The sequence below is a fragment of the Nicotiana tomentosiformis genome, chromosome 10 (genome assembly GCF_000390325.3).
Source record: "Nicotiana tomentosiformis chromosome 10, ASM39032v3, whole genome shotgun sequence".
NCBI classification, from domain to species: Eukaryota; Viridiplantae; Streptophyta; class Magnoliopsida; order Solanales; family Solanaceae; genus Nicotiana; species Nicotiana tomentosiformis.
Genome location: NC_090821.1, coordinates 49,929,399 through 49,948,603, shown reverse-complemented (window position 1 = coordinate 49,948,603; position 19,205 = coordinate 49,929,399). Strand labels below are relative to the sequence as shown.

The 19,205-nt window shown below is 37.3% G+C and overlaps 3 protein-coding genes across 3 annotated transcripts; 2 read left to right on the top strand and 1 right to left on the bottom strand.

Annotated features, from left to right (window-relative positions):
- The first annotated feature begins 1,395 nt into the window (after positions 1-1,395).
- On the top strand, positions 1,396-5,851 carry LOC108947453 (uncharacterized). Its single transcript, XM_018775446.2, has 5 exons — positions 1,396-2,186; positions 2,283-2,538; positions 2,942-3,378; positions 3,560-3,907; positions 5,146-5,851. Exons 1-5 carry the CDS (start codon positions 1,396-1,398, stop codon positions 5,849-5,851), a joined length of 2,538 nt encoding a protein of 845 aa, XP_018630962.2.
- Positions 5,852-12,331: 6,480 nt separating this feature from the next.
- Positions 12,332-16,097, top strand: LOC104109775 (probable serine/threonine-protein kinase PBL28). The gene is made up of 7 exons (XM_009619136.4): positions 12,332-12,768; positions 12,896-13,080; positions 13,224-13,422; positions 13,508-13,671; positions 13,772-13,876; positions 15,251-15,373; positions 15,467-16,097. The coding sequence occupies exons 1-7, from the start codon at positions 12,699-12,701 to the stop codon at positions 15,701-15,703; spliced, it is 1,083 nt and encodes a 360-aa protein (XP_009617431.1). The 5' UTR covers positions 12,332-12,698; the 3' UTR covers positions 15,704-16,097.
- LOC104109776 (GCN5-related N-acetyltransferase 5, chloroplastic) lies at positions 12,704-18,880 on the bottom strand. The gene is made up of 3 exons (XM_009619137.4): positions 18,142-18,880; positions 17,025-17,315; positions 12,704-12,943 (listed from the first exon to the last, which is right to left on the bottom strand). Exons 1-2 carry the CDS (start codon positions 18,792-18,794, stop codon positions 17,051-17,053), a joined length of 918 nt encoding a protein of 305 aa, XP_009617432.1. The 5' UTR covers positions 18,795-18,880; the 3' UTR covers positions 12,704-12,943; positions 17,025-17,050.
- Between the last annotated feature and the right edge of the window lie 325 nt (positions 18,881-19,205).

The following is a 19,205-nucleotide window of genomic DNA, read 5'->3' as shown; positions in this document are numbered from 1 at the left end:
GACGTCCCTGGTTTCTCATTCTGTCGATCTCGGCCCTGTTGATTGCTATGCCTCTTTTTCCTTGTCATTTTTCTGTTGGGTTGTCATGTTGTCTAAGGCAATGTGGTAGCATTCCAGGAGACGAGCGGTGTTCTCCGCTTATGCTGAATATTCCCTATGGTATTGGGAATTTAATTAGTTAGTATAGGTTGGAGGGGATAGATCTCATGGGATGTATCCATGATCGTCCCATTATGGCGTTGTACGTGGTGGCCTGGTCCATGATGTGGAATGTCATCTCTAGAGTCATACTGCCGGCCAAGACGGGGAGTGTAATTTCCCCGGATGTCCGGTCAACTGCATTATTAAAACTGGTTAGTGTGAGGCAGTGTGACACTATCTTATCCCTGAGTCTCATTTGGGCGAGGACTCAGGGATGGATAATTCATGCTCCACTTCCATCGTCTACCATGATGTTAGATCTTAGTAAATTTCAATGATGCAAAATAACCAATTACTCCCTATGTGAAGGAAAAGATTCTGAGCAATAAAATGGAGGAAATGAATCCAACGAAAAAGGAAAGAAAAGCAGACAAATCAATCAAAGAAGATAGTAAAATCAATTAAAAGAGTTATTATAGGAAAGATCTAAATCAAAGGAGATTCCGGGCACAAAATAATCCGCTAAAGATTCTCCCACATAATGATGTTAATCAAAGGTATCAATCAAGGGACTTGGTAACGGGAATACTCTCTCATTTAAGGAAAAAATTACTCAAGCCTGCGAGTCAAGACGAGTCAGGAGAAGAATCAATCTCGAAAAGAATCAATCTATGAATCCGTCTAAATACAACTCCCTTGGGTTCGCAATCTCTCAAAAAGATGTACAAGACTTGAAGGCCTCGAGAAGTATAAATACCTACTGCACTAGCTTTGAAATTATATACTTTGATCAAACCAACTTCAATCTCTTTATTCTACTTCAAACAAAACACTATAGTCTACTTTAGATTCCTTGTGTAACAAAGAAGAGAAGAGAAAGAGAGAAAAGAATACTGGTGAGGCATTGTATCAATTATAGAGAGAAGAACGAGTGACATAAGCTGTTGGTGTATAACAACATCAACTCATCTGTACTAAGCCACTTCATATTTGAAAGAGATCACCCTTGCAACCCAAAGGGACTGGGCATAGGATTCACTCTGAATCCGAACTAGTATAAAAACATACTGTGTCATTTACTTTTTGCAATTTATCTTTTACATTATATTCCTGATAAGTTCAGTCGACTAGAACTCAAACTAGTCGACTACCTAGAAAACAAAAAAGAAAATTACAATTCACTCCCCCCTCTTGCACACAATTGGTATCAGAGAAGGTCTAACACTTTTGCTTAACCGCTTGTGAGAAAAGATCATGGCCAATCAAATAACTATTGGAGCACTCTTTCAAGAGGGAACGTCAGAAGCCAGACCACCATACTTCAATGGACAACACTTTTCTCACTGGAAAGTTCGAATGGAAATCTATGCAAAATCTTATGATGTGAAATTATGGCGTGCTATCAAAAAGGGAAACTATCCACTATTAGCAGCAACTCAACCACCCGCTGATTCTGAAGATATAGATGAATACACAGACAAACAAATGGCGGTCGTTCAGGTTAATGCTAAGGCACGAAACGTTATAAATGGAGACGAGTATAAGAAGATTTCAAGTTGTGATACGGCTAAAGAATTATGGGACAAATTGGAGGTCACCTATGAAGGAACCAAGAAAGTGAAAGAAACTCGAATAAACATGTTGGTTTATGACTATGAACTCTTCCAGAAGAAAGAAGGAGAATCCATTGAGGAAATGTTCGCAAGATTCAGCAAAATCATTAGTGATTTGAAAGCTTTTGGTAAACCCTATTCAAGTAATGATCAAGTTCGAAAACTCCTAAGGAGTTTACCTACCACTTGGCAGACAAAAGTAGTTGCACTTGAGTCTCAAGAAATAAACAAACTTTCTTATGATGAACTCAAAGGAGATCTTATAGCATTCGAGAAAACCCATCTCAAGAAGACAAGTCAGGAAGAAAAGAAGAAAACGGTTGCCTTCAAATCTACAACTGAAGGACCTGAAAATGATATTGATGATGATCCAGAAGTCCTTGAAGAAGAAATTTCTATGGTATCAAGAAACATGGATGGGTTAATGAGAAGGTATAGAAATACAAGAAGGGGAATGATGCCATCTAGGTGAACCAGGCAATACAATGAACAAGACAAAAATGATGGAAAGCATTATGAGTGTGGAAGATATGAGCATGTTCAAGCTGCATACCTAGATCGTAAAAGAAAAGTCTCCAGAGGGTTTAACAAACACAAATCCAACGGAAGTTGGAGTGATGAAGATAGTTCAGAACACGAAGAAATAGAAAATCTATGCTTCATGACCATCCTGGAAAATGACATGAACAAATACTCTGGCTCCTGGACTGATGAAGATACATCAGGCGATAAATGCAAGGAAAATACTGAAAACTGTTTCATGGCACGAGGTGAAACAAGCGAGGTAAGATCTTATAATTGTGATAGATGTAATGAATTGCAGGACATTCTTGACCTTACTCTAAAAGAGTCTAAAAAAATATTGAATGAATTAAGGAGACTCAATAGGGAAAGGAAAAACTGGGAACTTAAGCTTGAAGTCTGTGAAATCGAAAGAGATGTACTTCAAGATAAAGTTCAGTAATTGCAAATGCAACTAAATGGCATGTGAAAATCCACCAGTCATAGTTCAGTCAAGTCTAACCAGGTGACTTACAAGTCAATAGAAAAAGGACTGGCTAGAGTTGAGTCCACAGGTACTAACACAAGTGGTAGATCAAAAACTGGATCAACCCCTATGTGTCATTACTATAGCAAAATTGGACACAAATATTCCTTTTGTCGATTTCATAAATCTAATGTTTCAGGATGGTTTTGGAAACCCAAAAACAATCCTGATCCTAGTAGAACTAACCAACAAGGACCCAAGCAAGCTTGGGTACCTAAAAGAAGGTGACAATTCTATTTTGCAGGAACACCACAGAAAGAACTGTAAAGAAAAATGGTATTTATACAGTGCGTGTTCGAGTTACATGACGAGTGACAAAAATCTGTTCAAAGAAGTCACAAAAATAAATGGTGGAAATGTCAAATTTGGTGATGATTCAAAAGGAAAGATAGTTGGTATCGGTACAGTTTCATTCGAAAATAATTGTGATATTACAGAGGTATATCTTGTAGATGGACTCAACTGCAATCTTTTGAGCACAAGTCGGCTATGTGATTCGAGATATGAAGTAAAATTCAAGAAAACGGGATGTGCCATTGAGGATGAAACATGTAAATTATTCTTCCAGGAAAAAAAGTATGAAAATGTCTATATTCTTGATGGCATTGAAAATCTAGATAGTCACATTTGTCTAGCATCCATTTCTGACGATCCATGGCTTTGGCATAAAATAATTTGGTCATATAAGCATGCATCTTATTGAAAAGTTGTCCAAGTATGATTTAGTTATTGGTCTTTCCAAACTCAACTTTTGTAGAAATTATGTATGTGATGCATGTCAGATTGGTAAACAAACTAAAAACTCTTTTAAAACTAAGGATATTGTGTCCACTACCAAGCCATTGCAATTACTTCATATAGTCCTGTTTGGACCTACTAGAACTGCCAGCATTGGAGGTAAACATTTTGCTTTTGTTATTGTTGATGACTACTCACATTTTACATGGGTAATTTTCTTATCTCATAAAGATGAAGCTCTGAAAAATTTTGAGATTTTCTGCAAAAGAATTGAAAGAGAAAAGGGGGATCTGATCACAACCATCCAAAGAGATCATGGAGGAGAGTTTGAAAGCAGATCCTTTGAAGAATTCTGTAATGATCAAGGGTATACACATAAGTTCTCATCCCCAAGATCACCTAAAAAATGGAGTAGTTGAAAGCAAGAATAGAACTCTACAAGATATGGCAAGAACAATGATATTACAACATTCACTGCCACTTTTAGGCAGAAACAGTCAGTACAACATGTCATATTCTCAACAGATGCCCCATAAGACCTATTTTGAAGAAGACTCCATATGAATTATGGAAAGGTAAGAAACCAAATATTGGCTACTTTCACCCGTTTGGAAGTAAGTGTTTCATTCACAATAATGGTAAGGATAACCTTGGAAAATTTGACCCAAGGATTGATGAAGGTATTTTTTTGGGTTACTCTATTAACGGTAGATCATTTAGAGTTTACAACAAACATACATTATCTGTAGAAGAATCAGTGCATGTTATATTCGATGAAAATAACTTTGTGGCCGAGAAAGGAATCATTACAGGTGATGAAGACACCAGCCAAGAATTATCATAGACAAATAAATCACAAAAGTCGACTGATATCCCAGCTATAGTCACAGAGTCGACTAATGAACCTGTGATCAATCCTATTGAACCACAAAAGAAGTCGACTACTTCTACAGTTGGAACCCAGCCGAATGAATGGAGAAGTGAACCTGAATATCCTCAAAAATTCATCATAGGGGATCCAAGTGAAGGGTTGAAAACCAGAGGGTCTCTCAAAAAGAAAGAAAATATTGCACTCATCTCTCAAGCAGAACCAAAGAAACTTAATAAAGCCCTAAAGGACTCCAGCTGGATACAAACCATGCAGGACGAACTTGATACATTCGATAAAAACCAAGTTTAGGAATCAGTTCCTAAGCCTGCAAACGCTACTGTAGTCGGAACAAGGTGGGTATTTCGAAACAAGCTAAATGAAGAAGGAAAGGTAGTAAGAAACAAAGCCATAGTAGTAGCTCAAGGCTACTCACAATAGGAAGGAGTCGACTATGATGAAACCTTTGCACCGGTAGCACGGTTAGAATCAATTTGTATATTGCTTGCCTATGCATCTTTCAAAGGTTTTAAACTATTTCAAATGGATGTCAAAAGTGCTTTTCTAAACGGTTTTATTGATGAGGAGGTATATGTAAAACAACCTCCTGGTTTTGAAAACTCACAATTTCCTTATCATGTGTACAAGCTAGCTAAAGCTCTTTATGGACTCAAACAAGCTCCTCAAGCTTAGTATGAAAGATTGAGTTCCTTTTTAACTAATCATGGGTTCACCAGAGGTAAGGTGGATACTACTTTAATTATCAAGAGATTTACTAAAGGTAATCTCATTATTCAAATCTATGTAGATGATATCATATTTGGTAGTACTAATCTTCTTTTGTGCAAGGATTTTGTAAATCTCATGCAAAGTAAGTTCGAAATGAGTATGATGAGAGAGCTAACATTTTTCCTTGGACTACAAATCCATCAATCAGAAAGTGGAATATTCATCTACCAAACCAAGTATACAAAGGAATTGATTCAAAAAATTGGAATGAGCAATGCCAAATCAATTGGAACTGCTATGAGTCCGTTTACAAGTTTAGACAGGGATGAACAGGGAAAATCAGTAGACGAAACCAAGTATCGTGGAATGATTAGGTCTCTACTATATCTTACGGCTAGTCGACCAGATATCATGTTCAGTATTTATAAATGTGCCAGGTTTCAGTCAGCTCCTAAAGAGTCTCACTTAATATCAGTAAAGCAAATTATTCATTATCTCATTAGAACCACCTCCTACGAACTTTGGTATCCTCATTCTAAAAATTTTATACTTGAGGGTTTTTCATATGCCGATCTTGTAGGTGACAATGAGGACAAAAAAAGCACAAGTGGGACTTGTCAATTACTGGGAAAAGCACTAATTTTCTGGAAGAGTAAAAAACAGGGATCAATGGCTCTTTCCACAACTCAAGCAGAGTACATTGCAATTGGATAATGCTCTGCTCAATTGCTATGGATGTCTCATCAATTGGGTGACTATGAATTATTTTTTAAGTCTGTTCAAATATTCTGTGATAATTCTAGTGTTATTTGTCTATCAAAGAATCCTATGCATCATTCTAGAGCTACGCATATAGACATTAAGCACCATTTTATTAAAGATCATGTTCTTAAAGGCAACATAGAATTACTATTTGTAAGTTCCAATGATCAATTAACAGACATTTTTACAAAACCCTTACTAGAAGACAGATTTTGTGCATTACGAGACTCTCTTGACATTATTTCCATAAACTCATAACTTTAGGGCCTTTGTGGTGTTTTTAAATTGTTACTGTATCTTAGTTAAATTATTTCCTTAAGTGTGTAAAATGCATTAATTGTGCGTCTATTGCTTTTCCTTTTTCACAACTTTTCACGTCCTTTCAAAGACCGGTCAATCATTGCGTCAAATCTCTGACGCCTTTTCGTTTGTACTCAACCGCCGTTTATCACCTATTTTAAGTTCAAAGCTTCTTCTGTCTCTATCATATTATTTGTATCTCCAATACCATATTCCAAACCCTACCATGGCAAAGCACTCCAAAAATCCCTCTACTTTCACCCGCAAAAGTACTCGCTCTAGAGCAAAACCCTCTTCTCAACCTCTTGAACCAGACAATCTAGGATCAGACCACTCCAAGGATTTTTCCTCCTCTCAAGAACTCTCAGATGATGCTCGCAGTCTCAACGAGAAAGCCGTAGGAAAACGACCCATGGAAGACCTTCCTGAAACCTTTACTCCCCAAAAGCCCAAAACTGATCTCTCCAATTCTCTTGAGTATGATAAATTTCTGGGATACTCCAAACAAGGATGCCTTCATTGCTTTCAAAGACAAGTCTGTCGCTCATGTAAGATTTGTCGACTTAAATGTCATGGACAGCCTCAACTGCAAAGTGAAGGAACTCTTTGACTTCCAGGGTTGGAAAAATTTTCTCTCCTTGCCTCCTCTAAAGGTATATGAACCCCTTGTTAGAATATTCTATGCCAATCTTCGCTCTAGTAAACCTGCTAAATTAGAAATCTTGGTTCTTGGAAAATGCATTGTTCTGGACTGTACTCTGTTTGATACTATTTTTCAATATAGATGTTCTGGTTTTTCTATGCTCTTTAAGAATACATGGCTTGAGGATTTTGAAATCTCTTTTGATCAAGCTAAAATGTGTATAGCTGAATCACCCTCTCACTCTCTCCCTAGTCAACTAGGACCCAATGATATTTGTTTTGAAACTCGTGTCTTAGCACATATTGTAGCAACCACTCTTCTTCCAAGAATAGGATCATTCTCTACCTTCTCCCGGCGTGATACCTTCTTAGTTTACTGCCTTCTAACCAAGCACAAGGTCAAGTTGTCCTTATGGGTCATCAATTTCATGATAGAAAGTGTCGATGATCCCACAAGTCTTCCTTATGGTATGGTTATCACCCATATGCTAGAAGCCAACTACATATCCCTTGATGACCTTCCCTACATCACTGTCACCAAGTCTTACAATTCAAGGGGATTTGCTAGCATGGGTTATATTTCTATAAAGGGTGCCTGGGTCAAGAAATAAGAAGGTAAAACCAAGAATATCCCCTCCGATTCCAAGGCAAAAGCTCCTATGTCTCACCCCCAGTACAAGTGATTCGGACCTCTCAGAAAAGCTTGTCTCCGTCAATGAAACACTGTCTGTCATCAAGAACTCCTTAACCTCTATGCAAAGCCAGATTGAAGATATCCATGGAATGGCAAAGGAGACAGAGTTCGACGTGTCCAAGATTTGAATGCAGATTCTCAAGACTGCAGAAAAAGCAGTAAGGGCCTTCAAAGAAATGCACGACAGAATTGATGGGGTCTCTGTCACATTGAATGCTAGCTTTGATCGCCTCAAGGAGGCAGTTTGCAACACCCTTACCTACTTTCTGTGTCGTTGATGTTTGGTTGTTTAAGACAATTTTCTTTTTGCTTTGTTTTTGCGACTGATGTTTTAGTCATGGGGTGTACTCTTAGGACAAATACTTTTTATTTCCCTGCTTTTATTTTGTTTTTGTTGATGACAAAGGGGGAGAAACAGTAAGCAAGATTAAGGCCTGTGGTTCTATGTATTTCCTACTTCTATGTTCTGTGTTGTGTGCTTTGTTTTCAACTTGCAGGTATATCATATGGTATCCAACTGAGGAGGAGTCGACTAGAAACATCTACCAAGAAACGCGGATTAAATTAGAGTTGACTACAACACACTCAAGGGGGCTGATCAATAGGAAAGTATTTTCATTATTATTTTGTCATCATCAAAAATGGGGAGATTGTTAGATCTTAGTAAATTTCAATGATGCAAAATAACCAATTACTCCCTATGTGAAGGAAAATATTCTGAGCAATAGAATGGAGGAAATGAATCCAATGAAAAAGGAAAGAGAAGCGGACAAATCAATCAAAGAAGATATAAAAATCAATTAAAATAGATATTATAGGAAGGATCTAAATCAAATGAGATTACGGGCACGAAATCATCCGCTAAAGATTCTCCCACATAATGACGTTAATCGAAGGTATCAATCAAGGGATTTGTCAACGGGAATACTCTCTCATTTAAGGAAAACAATCACTCAAGCCCACTAGTCAAGACAAGTCAGCAGACGAATCAATCTCGGAAAGAATCAATCTACGAATCCGTCTGAATATAACTCCCTTAGATTCGCAATCTCTCATAAAGATGTACAAGACTTGAAGGCCTCGAGAAGTATAAATACCTACTGCACTAGCTTTGGAATGATATACCTTGATCAAACCAACTTCAATCTCTTTGTTCTACTTCAAACAAAACATTGTAGTCTGCTTTAGATTCCTTATGTAACAAATAAGAGAAGAGAGAGAGAGAGAGAGAGAGAGAGAGAGAGAGAAAAGAACACCGGTGAGGCATTGTATCAATTATAGAGAGAAGAACGAGTAACATAAGATGTTGGTGTATAACAACATCAACTCATCTGTACTAAGCCACTTCATACTTGAAAGAGATCACCCTTGCAACCCAAGAGGACTAGACGTAGGATTCACTCTGAATCCGAACCAGTATAAAAATATACTGTGCCATTTACTTTCTGTAATTTATCTTTTATATTCTATTCCTGATAAGTCCAGTCGACTAGAACTCAAACTAGTCGACTACCTCAAAAAAGAAAAAAAAAATTACAATTACCCCCCCCCCCTCTTGCACTTTAGATGATACATTTGACATCGGTGTCTAAAATGTGTGAAGTAATAATGAGGGCATCATTATGAGAAAAAGTCAAACCGTCGACATCCGACTCATCAAAGATGATACTTTTTTCGAGTCCGTCGTACCGTCACGGGTGATAGACCGCTTGAGCTTGTGAGTGGTACTGAACATCACACCGTTGATAGAGGCGTCGTCGTCGATGATCATGTTGATAGTACAAGCTGGTGATGGCGGCTTTGGTGGGCCTTGGTGTTCACATCCTCTAGCGAAGTTGTTTCTCCCCTTGTCTCTTAACAGCTCTTTGAGGTATCGCTTCCACAACATGTTTACGACTTCTTGTCTGACAGAGTCATCCTTACTCTGTTGAATCGGGCGAGGAAATCCCTTATTCCCTCTCCCAAGGACTACATGATAGCGAATATGTCATTTACTCTTGCCTCGGCCTTCTTGGCTCCGGCATGGGCAATTATGAACTTATCGGCCATTTTATCGAAAGTTTCTATTGAGCGGGCTGGTAGCTGTGAATACCATGTTAACGCCCCTCCCGTAAGGATTTCGCCAAACTTCTTCAGCAAATAGAGGACATTTGTTCCTTGGCGAGGTCGTTGCCTTTCACGGCGGTGACGTAATGGGTCACACGATCCTTAGGATCGTTCGTTCCGTTGTATATCCTTAGGTAGGGCAGTATTCTGAAGGTCTTTGGTATGGCATGCGGGGCTGCGTTGCTGTTGTGCGGCTGCTCTACGAACCTGCCGGCGTCCCTTTTTGGCAACAGCTTAGGAGCGCCCGGTATCTTGTCGACTCGTTCTTGGTGTTCTTTAATGTGGTATCAGAGTGATTTGTTTTCATTCTCCATTTCTTCCATCATCTTTAGAACAACAGCGAGGGCGTTGTCACCTGCACTATTAGTAATATTATGAGTTATACCTGTCATCGGAAGGTTTGGTCGGTTGCACTACTCGTCTGTTTGTTGTATCATGCAAGCTCTTGCGGTTTCTGTAGTCATGCTTGGAGCAGGCTTGTTGAGGACGCTCACTAGCGTGTTGGTCAGCCATGCTTCAAGGAGTTTTTTCACAACTAGGGGCGTCCTTTCTTCTGCGGATGTGGATGCCCCTTTTCCACTGGGTTTTTTTTATGCGGCAGTGGAGGGGAGGCGGCCTCTCGCGCCTAGGGAAGCCTTGGGCATCACGTCCTCGCCTACTATTTCGCATCTCTCGTTGATAGCGTTCATGAGGTTGCTAGGGAAATCACTTGTTATTTTTGTCCTTTCTCCTTGGTTACCTGCCATGTAGTGTTTGTATGTACAAAGAAAGGAGATCTCGGGGTTTGTGAGGTTAGTGGCCAGCATTAGTTGTGGATCTAGAGGAAACTAAAAAATTTAACTAAGAAATCCTCACAGACGGCGCCAATTTTTTTAACCAAAAAATATAGATCTTGGTTCAACTAATTAAACTTATACAAATGAGGGTTAATCTTAGTTAACAATAATATCCCAAAGATGAAATTCTCAGAAGTGCAATAAATAATATGTAAATATACTTCAATAGCAACGGCAACACACGATCAATATTTAAGAAGTCAAAGGGTGTAATATAACATTAAATAGTGATGAATAGCAATAAATGACACTTATGTAAATAGAACGAATGAATCACCCAAAAAAGGATGAAATTAGTGAATGTTCTTTCTGACAATGATGAGTGATGATAAGCCTTTGAATATCTGAGTTATTCTAGGATCCAGTGAAAAAGTGTAGACAAGAATCTTAGTGAAAAGGTTGTATTTGTATGCTTGCAATAAGATCCGTTTCTCTCTTTAAAAGTCAAAGTGTATTTTACAAATGAATATCACATGTCCCCTATCATTGTGTCTCTTTCTATTTATAGGGAACATGTTCCTAAAATCCCTAAAAGTACAAGCGCAGAGAATATTCACTAGAATATTCTCTTTAATGTCCTATCTTGAAACTATCCGTTATGACTCTATCAAGGGTATTCGACCCCGGCCTTGATTCTTGATGACTCCTTGGCTTCAGCCCTTGCCGACTCTTCGACCACAGACTTCACCGTTTCTTAGATCACTTCGACAAGTGACGGCCTGAGAATGTTTTACCAATACTATTTTGACTTAAGTATTCTAGGGATAGATTTTGACCCATGCAAGAAGAGCACAAAAGATATGTCCCACTTCTTTAGTGCACCGGAAGATTCACCTTTCTAAGTTTCTTGAAGATTATGCATTTAGCTTAAAGAAAATCTTTGATATAGTTTCTCATTTTCAAGATCACAACCACAAAAAGTTCTCTTAAGTTACCCTTTAACAAACAGATGGCAGACCGACAAGGCAACAAACGAGATATTGGGGGTTTTGGCCCTAAACTAATAAGATATCAGTTATTACACAACTTTCTGCTATGATGATGGCACAAGTTGATTCTCCTTGTGTCACACTTATTTGTCCAAACTTTTGATCATTAAATTTTAAGCTACTTGATTACGGAAATAAAAGAACTAGAAGCATACAACCCTTTGCAATTATGATGAGAAAGACTGAGTTGATTGTATGCATCGTTTTGAAAAAAATAATGCGAGTTAGAATTTTAAAATATATTGATTTGTGGTTTACCCCTTAGATAACCTTATCCTTTAAAGGTGCATAAAAATTTAAAATTTAAAAGACAACATTCCAAAGTTGCCAACTATTCATGTTACTAATATTTCATGATGTAGTCAATAAATATTAATAACATTTCTTGATCCTAGAGAATAAGTGAATATACTTTGGATTGGAGAAATCGATAATGAAAATACAAAATCACCAACACTATAAGAATGAAAAATCTACAGTAAGACCAACGCTAAAGAATGAAAAATACAGCAACAAGTCAGTAGTAAACCATGGTCAAGCAGCAATTTTTTTTACCAGTAGTAAAAATAAGAATGAAAAAGAATACCAACAGCAAAAAGTATGAATTCACGAACAGTCAAAATTGAAGTGTTTACATCAATGAAATAATGAAACAAGAGTTTGGAGGGGAAAGATTATAGAAATCTAAGAAAATGACCAACCAACAAGAACCATTTGCAATGCATAGAAAAATGATAAATAAAAAAGAGAATGTTATGTTAAATTGCAGCTTCTCTTTCCTTTTCAAGCATACCCCCCAACCCACTTCTCATTTGAAGGTAAGCAACTAATACCACTTTTTTTCCCATCTCTTGCTTTTTCTTACCCTTCAAGTGAGAAGCTTAGGTTGTTGGGTGATAACAGTGCTTAGAGTGTCAAGTATTTGTCATAAGCTAACCTCTCATTTGCTTTATACATACTCCAGCAGGATTCTCATACATCTCTATTTCCTACTTCCTATACTTTATATCTATTTTCTCATTCTTCTTCTTCTTTCTCCTCTTCAGCTAGTTTTCTGTTTCATTGCCTAATTATTCTGTAGTGTCCAAGTTTGTTTTGCTTTTGTTCATGAATTTCTCTATGGCATAGAATTTTGTATTCTTTTCCATTCATGCTGACTGCTTTATCAAATGTAATAATACATCATTCTGACCCACAAGATAGCATCTGAATCTATTGAAAGTACAGTTATCATGCCTTTTGGTTTGGTGGCGGCGTGGAACAAGCGACGAAGAAGCAGGTCCGAGGATCAGCTAAATCCTTGTATGTTTCAGCCTTGAATCCTCCTCCTTCATATTCCAGAAAATGTTTCTCATGCTATTATAATAGCCTGTGCAATATTGTACATAGCTTCTGCATGTTGTAAAATATGAGATATGCTTATTTTCAGGGATATATAAATCTGTGGAGTGTTGGAAAATTGAAGACCAGAATCCACCTGCAAAAAGACACCACGGATCATCAGTTTTCACACTCAAAGAAATGGAGGAGGCAACAAATTCTTTCAGTGATGACAATCTACTTGGGAAAGGAGGATTCGGTCGAGTTTATAAGGGCACACTGCGGTCTGGAGAGGTAAGGCAAACAAGTTAAGGGAGAAAGAATTTCACATCGGTGGTTTACTTTCTGCTGTTTCCTATGTCTCATTTTGTGTAACACTAGAAACTTGATAAATTAGACTAACTAATATAAAATCTGATTCTTTTGCCAATTGGAAGATTGTGGCAATCAAGAAAATGGATCTACCTTCATTCAAAGAGGCAGAAGGAGAGCGTGAGTTTCGTGTGGAAGTCGATATTTTGAGCAGACTGGATCATCCCCATCTGGTACAACTAATAGGCTATTGTGCAGATGGGAAACACAGATTTCTAGTTTATGAGTATATGCACAAGGGAAATCTTCAAGATCATTTAAATGGTTGGTTTCTAAGCGTGAAGTTTCCCTTCATCCAAAGACTTACCTTTTGATGCTTAACTATGTTCAACTTTCAACTAAACTGCAGGAATTGGAGAAGTGAAGATGGATTGGCCCTTAAGGCTAAAGGTAGCAATTGGGGCAGCAAGAGGACTTGCATATCTCCATTCAAGTTCAGCTGTTGGGATTCCTATAATACATAGGGACTTCAAATCCACCAACATTCTTTTGAACACTAATTATGAAGCAAAGGTACGTGAATACTTCATCCATGTCAATTTAGTTCTGACTTCTGATGGGAGGGGATCACTTCATATAACTTAGGGATAATGAATACGCATCTGCTGCGCAGATATCAGATTTTGGTCTTGCAAAGTTGATGCCGGAAGGCCAGGAAACATGTGTGACTTCTAGGGTACTTGGTACTTTTGGCTATTTTGACCCTGAATACACACTGGTGAGTCGCTTGCATATCAAATCTAGGTTTGAAGTTTCAATAGAAATGGATATTATATTGTTATTTAGAATTCATTTTCTTCGTTACAACAAACCTAAGGAAGTAAGCAAAGGAAAAGAGAAATTGGAAACAAGACAAGAAGCCATAAATTGAGATAGTTCTAGAAAGTAAGAAACACCAGAAGAAATACCCAATATATTACTATGCAGAAAGCGAGGAGCAAACTACAAAACGAGCAAAGAATTAAAAATCTGAAACGGAATTCATAGGTAGTGGCTGTTGACTAATGATATTTCTGCTAAGCACATAAAAAACACTAGTAAAAAGGGAGTATAGGAGAATAAGTTTAGTAGCGGAAAAACTACAAAAGAAATCTCATATACAATTCGTCTTCCCTCTAAACATTTGTAGTGCTCTTTGTTCTTCTAGCTTCCTTTCTCTCAGAATTAAATATGGCATGTTAATAGTTGTCTGAACATTCTGTTCATTATTCAGGGATGAAATTTATTGTATGGTTATGTTGTTTTTTTAATAACTATAATGCTCCACAGTTTGACACTGCTACATAAAGAGAAAAAGCAGTCTCAGGTTCAGAATAGATCTTCAACCAAACTGAAACCTTCCTACCTTATAGTTTGTAAATTTAGCTAATTTCACATTTATCAAAACTCAATCCATCAGGATTACTTTAAAAGATTATGTTCCATTACAATGCCAACAGAAACGCAACACAGATTAAGCTTCATCGAACTTGAGCAAATCCAACTTGAATGCTATGATCTTATTTGAAGTGAACGCAAATGCTTTTCTCTAAGTTGCTCAACATTCAACAAGCTGATATTGATGTATCAACTATTAAGCATGTTTTCCCTCCACTAAACAAAACCTTAGGATAGTGGAGACATTCTTAGACAATGTTCGCCCTCAAATCAAGAAACTAAACAAACAGTAACAGGAGGTAATGAATTGAATTAATCAAATTATTTGACTAGCTTTACAGAGTTGGAGCTACTTAACCCACTCTCTTCCCACTTAGTCACTTAAGAGCGATGAACTTTTTCAAAAGATGCTGATAACAAATATCAGTTCGGATAATAATTAGGCAATTAGCTGCCTTCCTCTACTGTCAGTCTCTTTTCTTCTTCTTTCTAATCAATATTAGAAAACAAGTAATAGTATCACACTCTACCTGCTAGAAGGAACTACGACTAGTTTTACTTCGATTCTGTTCCAAACATGTGATTGCATGTAAAGAAACCTCATACTTCATCCTTGCTCTTGACATGTAAACATTGGGTTTATCCTGAGGAAATATTTTTTATTCCTCATTAACCTATCTTCCAGAAAAACCTTGCTAATATTATTTTCGGACAGACTGGAAAACTCACTTTACAAAGTGATGTTTACGCATTTGGTGTTGTTATGCTGGAGCTTTTGACCGGACGCAGGGCCGTTGACCTCACCCTAGGACCAAATGATCAGAATTTAGTACTACAGGTAAGGACCAAAACTATTATCATAGCAGCAAAAATGAAAATTGATTCCAAATTTTTTCAGTATAGGACATTAACTGCTATGAGGATATCGCAGGTCAGGCATATATTGAATGATAAGAAGAAGCTACGCAAGGTGATCGACCCTGAGATTAACAGGAGCTCATACACTATGGAGTCCGTAACCATGTTTGCTAATCTAGCCTCTCGTTCTGTGCGAGCCGATAGTAGTGAAAGGCCCTCAATGGTAGACTGCGTCAAAGAACTGCAGCTGATCCTCCACACGAATATGAAAGGGCTAAGTATGCCTATGCATACATTCAGAATGATCTGAAACCTTCTGAGATTGACATGGATGAAGCAAATTATAATCGCAATATGCACCAAGATCGATTGTTCCAATTCAGAAGTTACGATATCAGCTAAAAGTTTCAAATGTACATTGGAAAGAGTAATGGGTATGGTAGGATACTGTAAGCTGTCAAAGTAATAAAAAGAACATCCGAATTCAACCATAAGATCACAAGTTTTCTTAATAATTTAATAGATAGAAAGGGCGACTCTAAGTAAAACAAGGAGGTATTAAAGATCAGGACGGCAGTATTCTTGTTTATGTCTTATTATTTTTCTGAGCGGCTCACCTCTGCTCAAACACATTAGTGCAAAGATCTGATTATGTACGCATTTCTTTCCCAAATAATAGAATCAATGGTGTGGATTTCGGGTCACATGAACTGAATTTCATCAGAAGACTATTTAAGTTTACTGTTAAATATGTAGTTGCGACAACATTGTCATGTTTCATCCTCACACATCAGAGGACTAAAACTAAGCGTTTGCATGGTGGTTTTGCTTCTACAAACCTAAGTTGCTCGGACACGGGTGCGGGTGTCCGACACGGGTGCGAATCTAGAAGTCGGATCCTTCGAGATGTAAATTCTAAGATTCGGGGATATGAATCCTTGTATGGACACGGGTGCGAGGATCCGGCTAAAAATAATTAAAAAATATCTCTAAATTATGATAAATTTTGTGGAATACTTACGTATAGCTTGTAAAGTGTGGATTTCTTTTTTATTCTCAAGTTTTAGATAAGCAAAGGATTGAGTTCCTAGATAAGGTATGCTATTTTCTTCAAATTTACCCTAGTTTTGGTTCTGATTTCGGGAATTAAATTGTATCTCGTCTGGATTTTTCCGTCTGTCGTTGACAAAGTACCCAAAATTATTTGACAAAATCCGGTACGGATCCCATACCCACACCTATACTAGTGTCGTGTCGACACGGGTGCGGCACCTAAACTGCCGTGTCGGAGCAACTTAGCTACAAACAGATCTCTTAAGTTTGACATAATACCGGGAAAAGTTAACCACTGACGCTATACAAATACATGTGTAGAAAGCCGAAGACAACTATCCCAGGTGTTCAAAGGAAACATTTTTCCTTAAGAATATGGAAGAATAAGAAGTAATGTTCACCACTAATACAATACTAAAGTTTAATATCTAAGTTTCAGCTCGAGTTCAGATGATAAAAAGGAAAAAACAGTGGATCAAGTTTGAGTATGTACATGTACAAACAAGGCGGAAAGATGGTTTAGAGATATATCCAAAAGAGCAAAAGTTTCATGTAAAAAGGGTTGGAAAATAATGTACCTAAGAACTGGTCTGTCTTTCAATGTTCACGTGTCAATGGAAGAAGTAGATTGATCAACTTCAAAAGGGCTTTCTGAATCTGGAAGAACTTTGCACATCAAGTGCTTGCGTCGCTGCAATGTTAACAGGATAAATAGGTTGTTTGTCTCAACAATGGTATACCCTGCTTTTCTATACATGTTGAGCGGAGCAGTATCAATCATTCGACAGTGCAAGTAAACCTCTCTAGAAGAACTCATTTGAGAGATTAGTTCCTCGCTTGCTTTCAACAGATGCCAACCTATGCCCCTTCTGCAAAATGATAATAACCAATAACACAACTCAATACTAGTCCAACATGATGCAGCCATTTACTCTACCAATAAGAATAACTTTACATTCATCAACTTTTCCTATAAAAGTATGTTTCCATTTATTTAGACTTAGTTATACATCAAAGTATTTATGAACTACGTCGCCAAGTACTCCCTCCGTTCCGGTTTATGTGACACTATTTCCTTATTAGTCTGTACCAAAAATGAATGACATATTTCTATATTTAAGAAACAACTAAACTTTAAACTTTCAATTTTACCTTTTAATGAGAAGCTTCTATTGCCAAACACAAATGTTACAGCATGTTTAAGACCACAAGTTTCAATAGTTTTATTTTCTTTTTTAAACTCCTTGTCGGGTCAAACTATGTCACTTAAATTGAAACGGATGGAGTATATTCAAATAAAAAAAAGTTTAGGAAGGAGAAATATACTGGCTGAGAATAATCTCTTGCGATCCAGATAGTCTCTTGAATTACTTCTACACTCTAACCACAATATTTGACAAGTTAATTGCACACATATATAAAGATACACACACACACAAAAAAAAAAAAGAGATACACATATCTATCAAATCAACCACAAATTAGTTAAATGAATATGCATACCAGAGTCAGATTTTGCCTTATACCTTACCTGTTGTCATTTACAACCAACTTGACTAATTATTTCTTCTTCCATCATCAATATGATGACTGGAGTAGAGAATTGGATCACAACAGGGGTCTAATTTACCTAATATCAGTTGAGAAGTAACACAAGAAACATAAGTACTAAGAAAGAAACAGTTAAAACCATACCTCCTAAGCAACTTGTCTACAGTCATATTGCAAATGTATGGAGAGTTCTTGGGGGGAGTAGGTGTGGGGGGATTAGCATTAGCACCCCTTTTATCAAAACACACTTCCACAGTTCCAGCCAATTGCAAATCTGAATCTTCTCCATTTTCTTTATAGAATCCGAGAAGTGTTGCAGTGTGAGGCATCATTGCTCTTCTCTCAATCATGTACTGCTTCACTAAGTAAGCCAAGAATTTCACATACCCTTTAGGCATCAACATTGACTCAGCAAAAGACTCAGCCAACAACCAAACAGTAACATCCATTTCTTCTTCCCTCATCACACGCACCCACAATACCCCAGATCCCAATTCTTGAAAATACCTATATTTCTCTAAAAATTCAAGTTTTTCAAGCTCTTGGTTAGTGAGAAATTTACCTGTTTGAAGTGGGGTTTCTATTGAGGAAGAAGATGAAGAAGATTGGGAAGTTGAAAGTGGGATAATTAGATTGGGAGTGTGTGAATTTGATGAGATGAGAAAAGGGAATGAACCTTTTTGTGTAAAGATTGAAGCTTTATGTGAACTGAAGTTGGTATTATGGTGAAAATGGTGATGGTAGTTGTGGTGAGATTGAGGGTCTAAAGAAAATGCTAAAGAAATAGCAGTAGCCATGGGAGTAGAAGGGAAATGCTTGGCTGAACTGAAAGTTTGGATGTTGTAAAGGGGGTTTTCTGTCTCTCACTAAAAAATCACATTATCTAAAAAAAAGTGTCTCAAATAATTGTCACATTAAGAATTTAAAATTAAATTTATTAGTAATTATTTTCAACCGTATTCTTAATACTCATATATATATAATTACTAATAGGAGTATTAAGAATACGGTTGAAAATAATTACTAATAAATTTAATTTATATATATATTGTGCATGTTACTATAATAATTTGTATAGTAAACTTCAAGTTTACTACGACATAAGATTCCACCATGCTAATTGTATACGGTCGAAATCGATTTCGGCCTTCGTACGACTGGTCGAGATGGGACCGAAGAGCGCCGAAGAGCGTCTTCATAATTTCGGG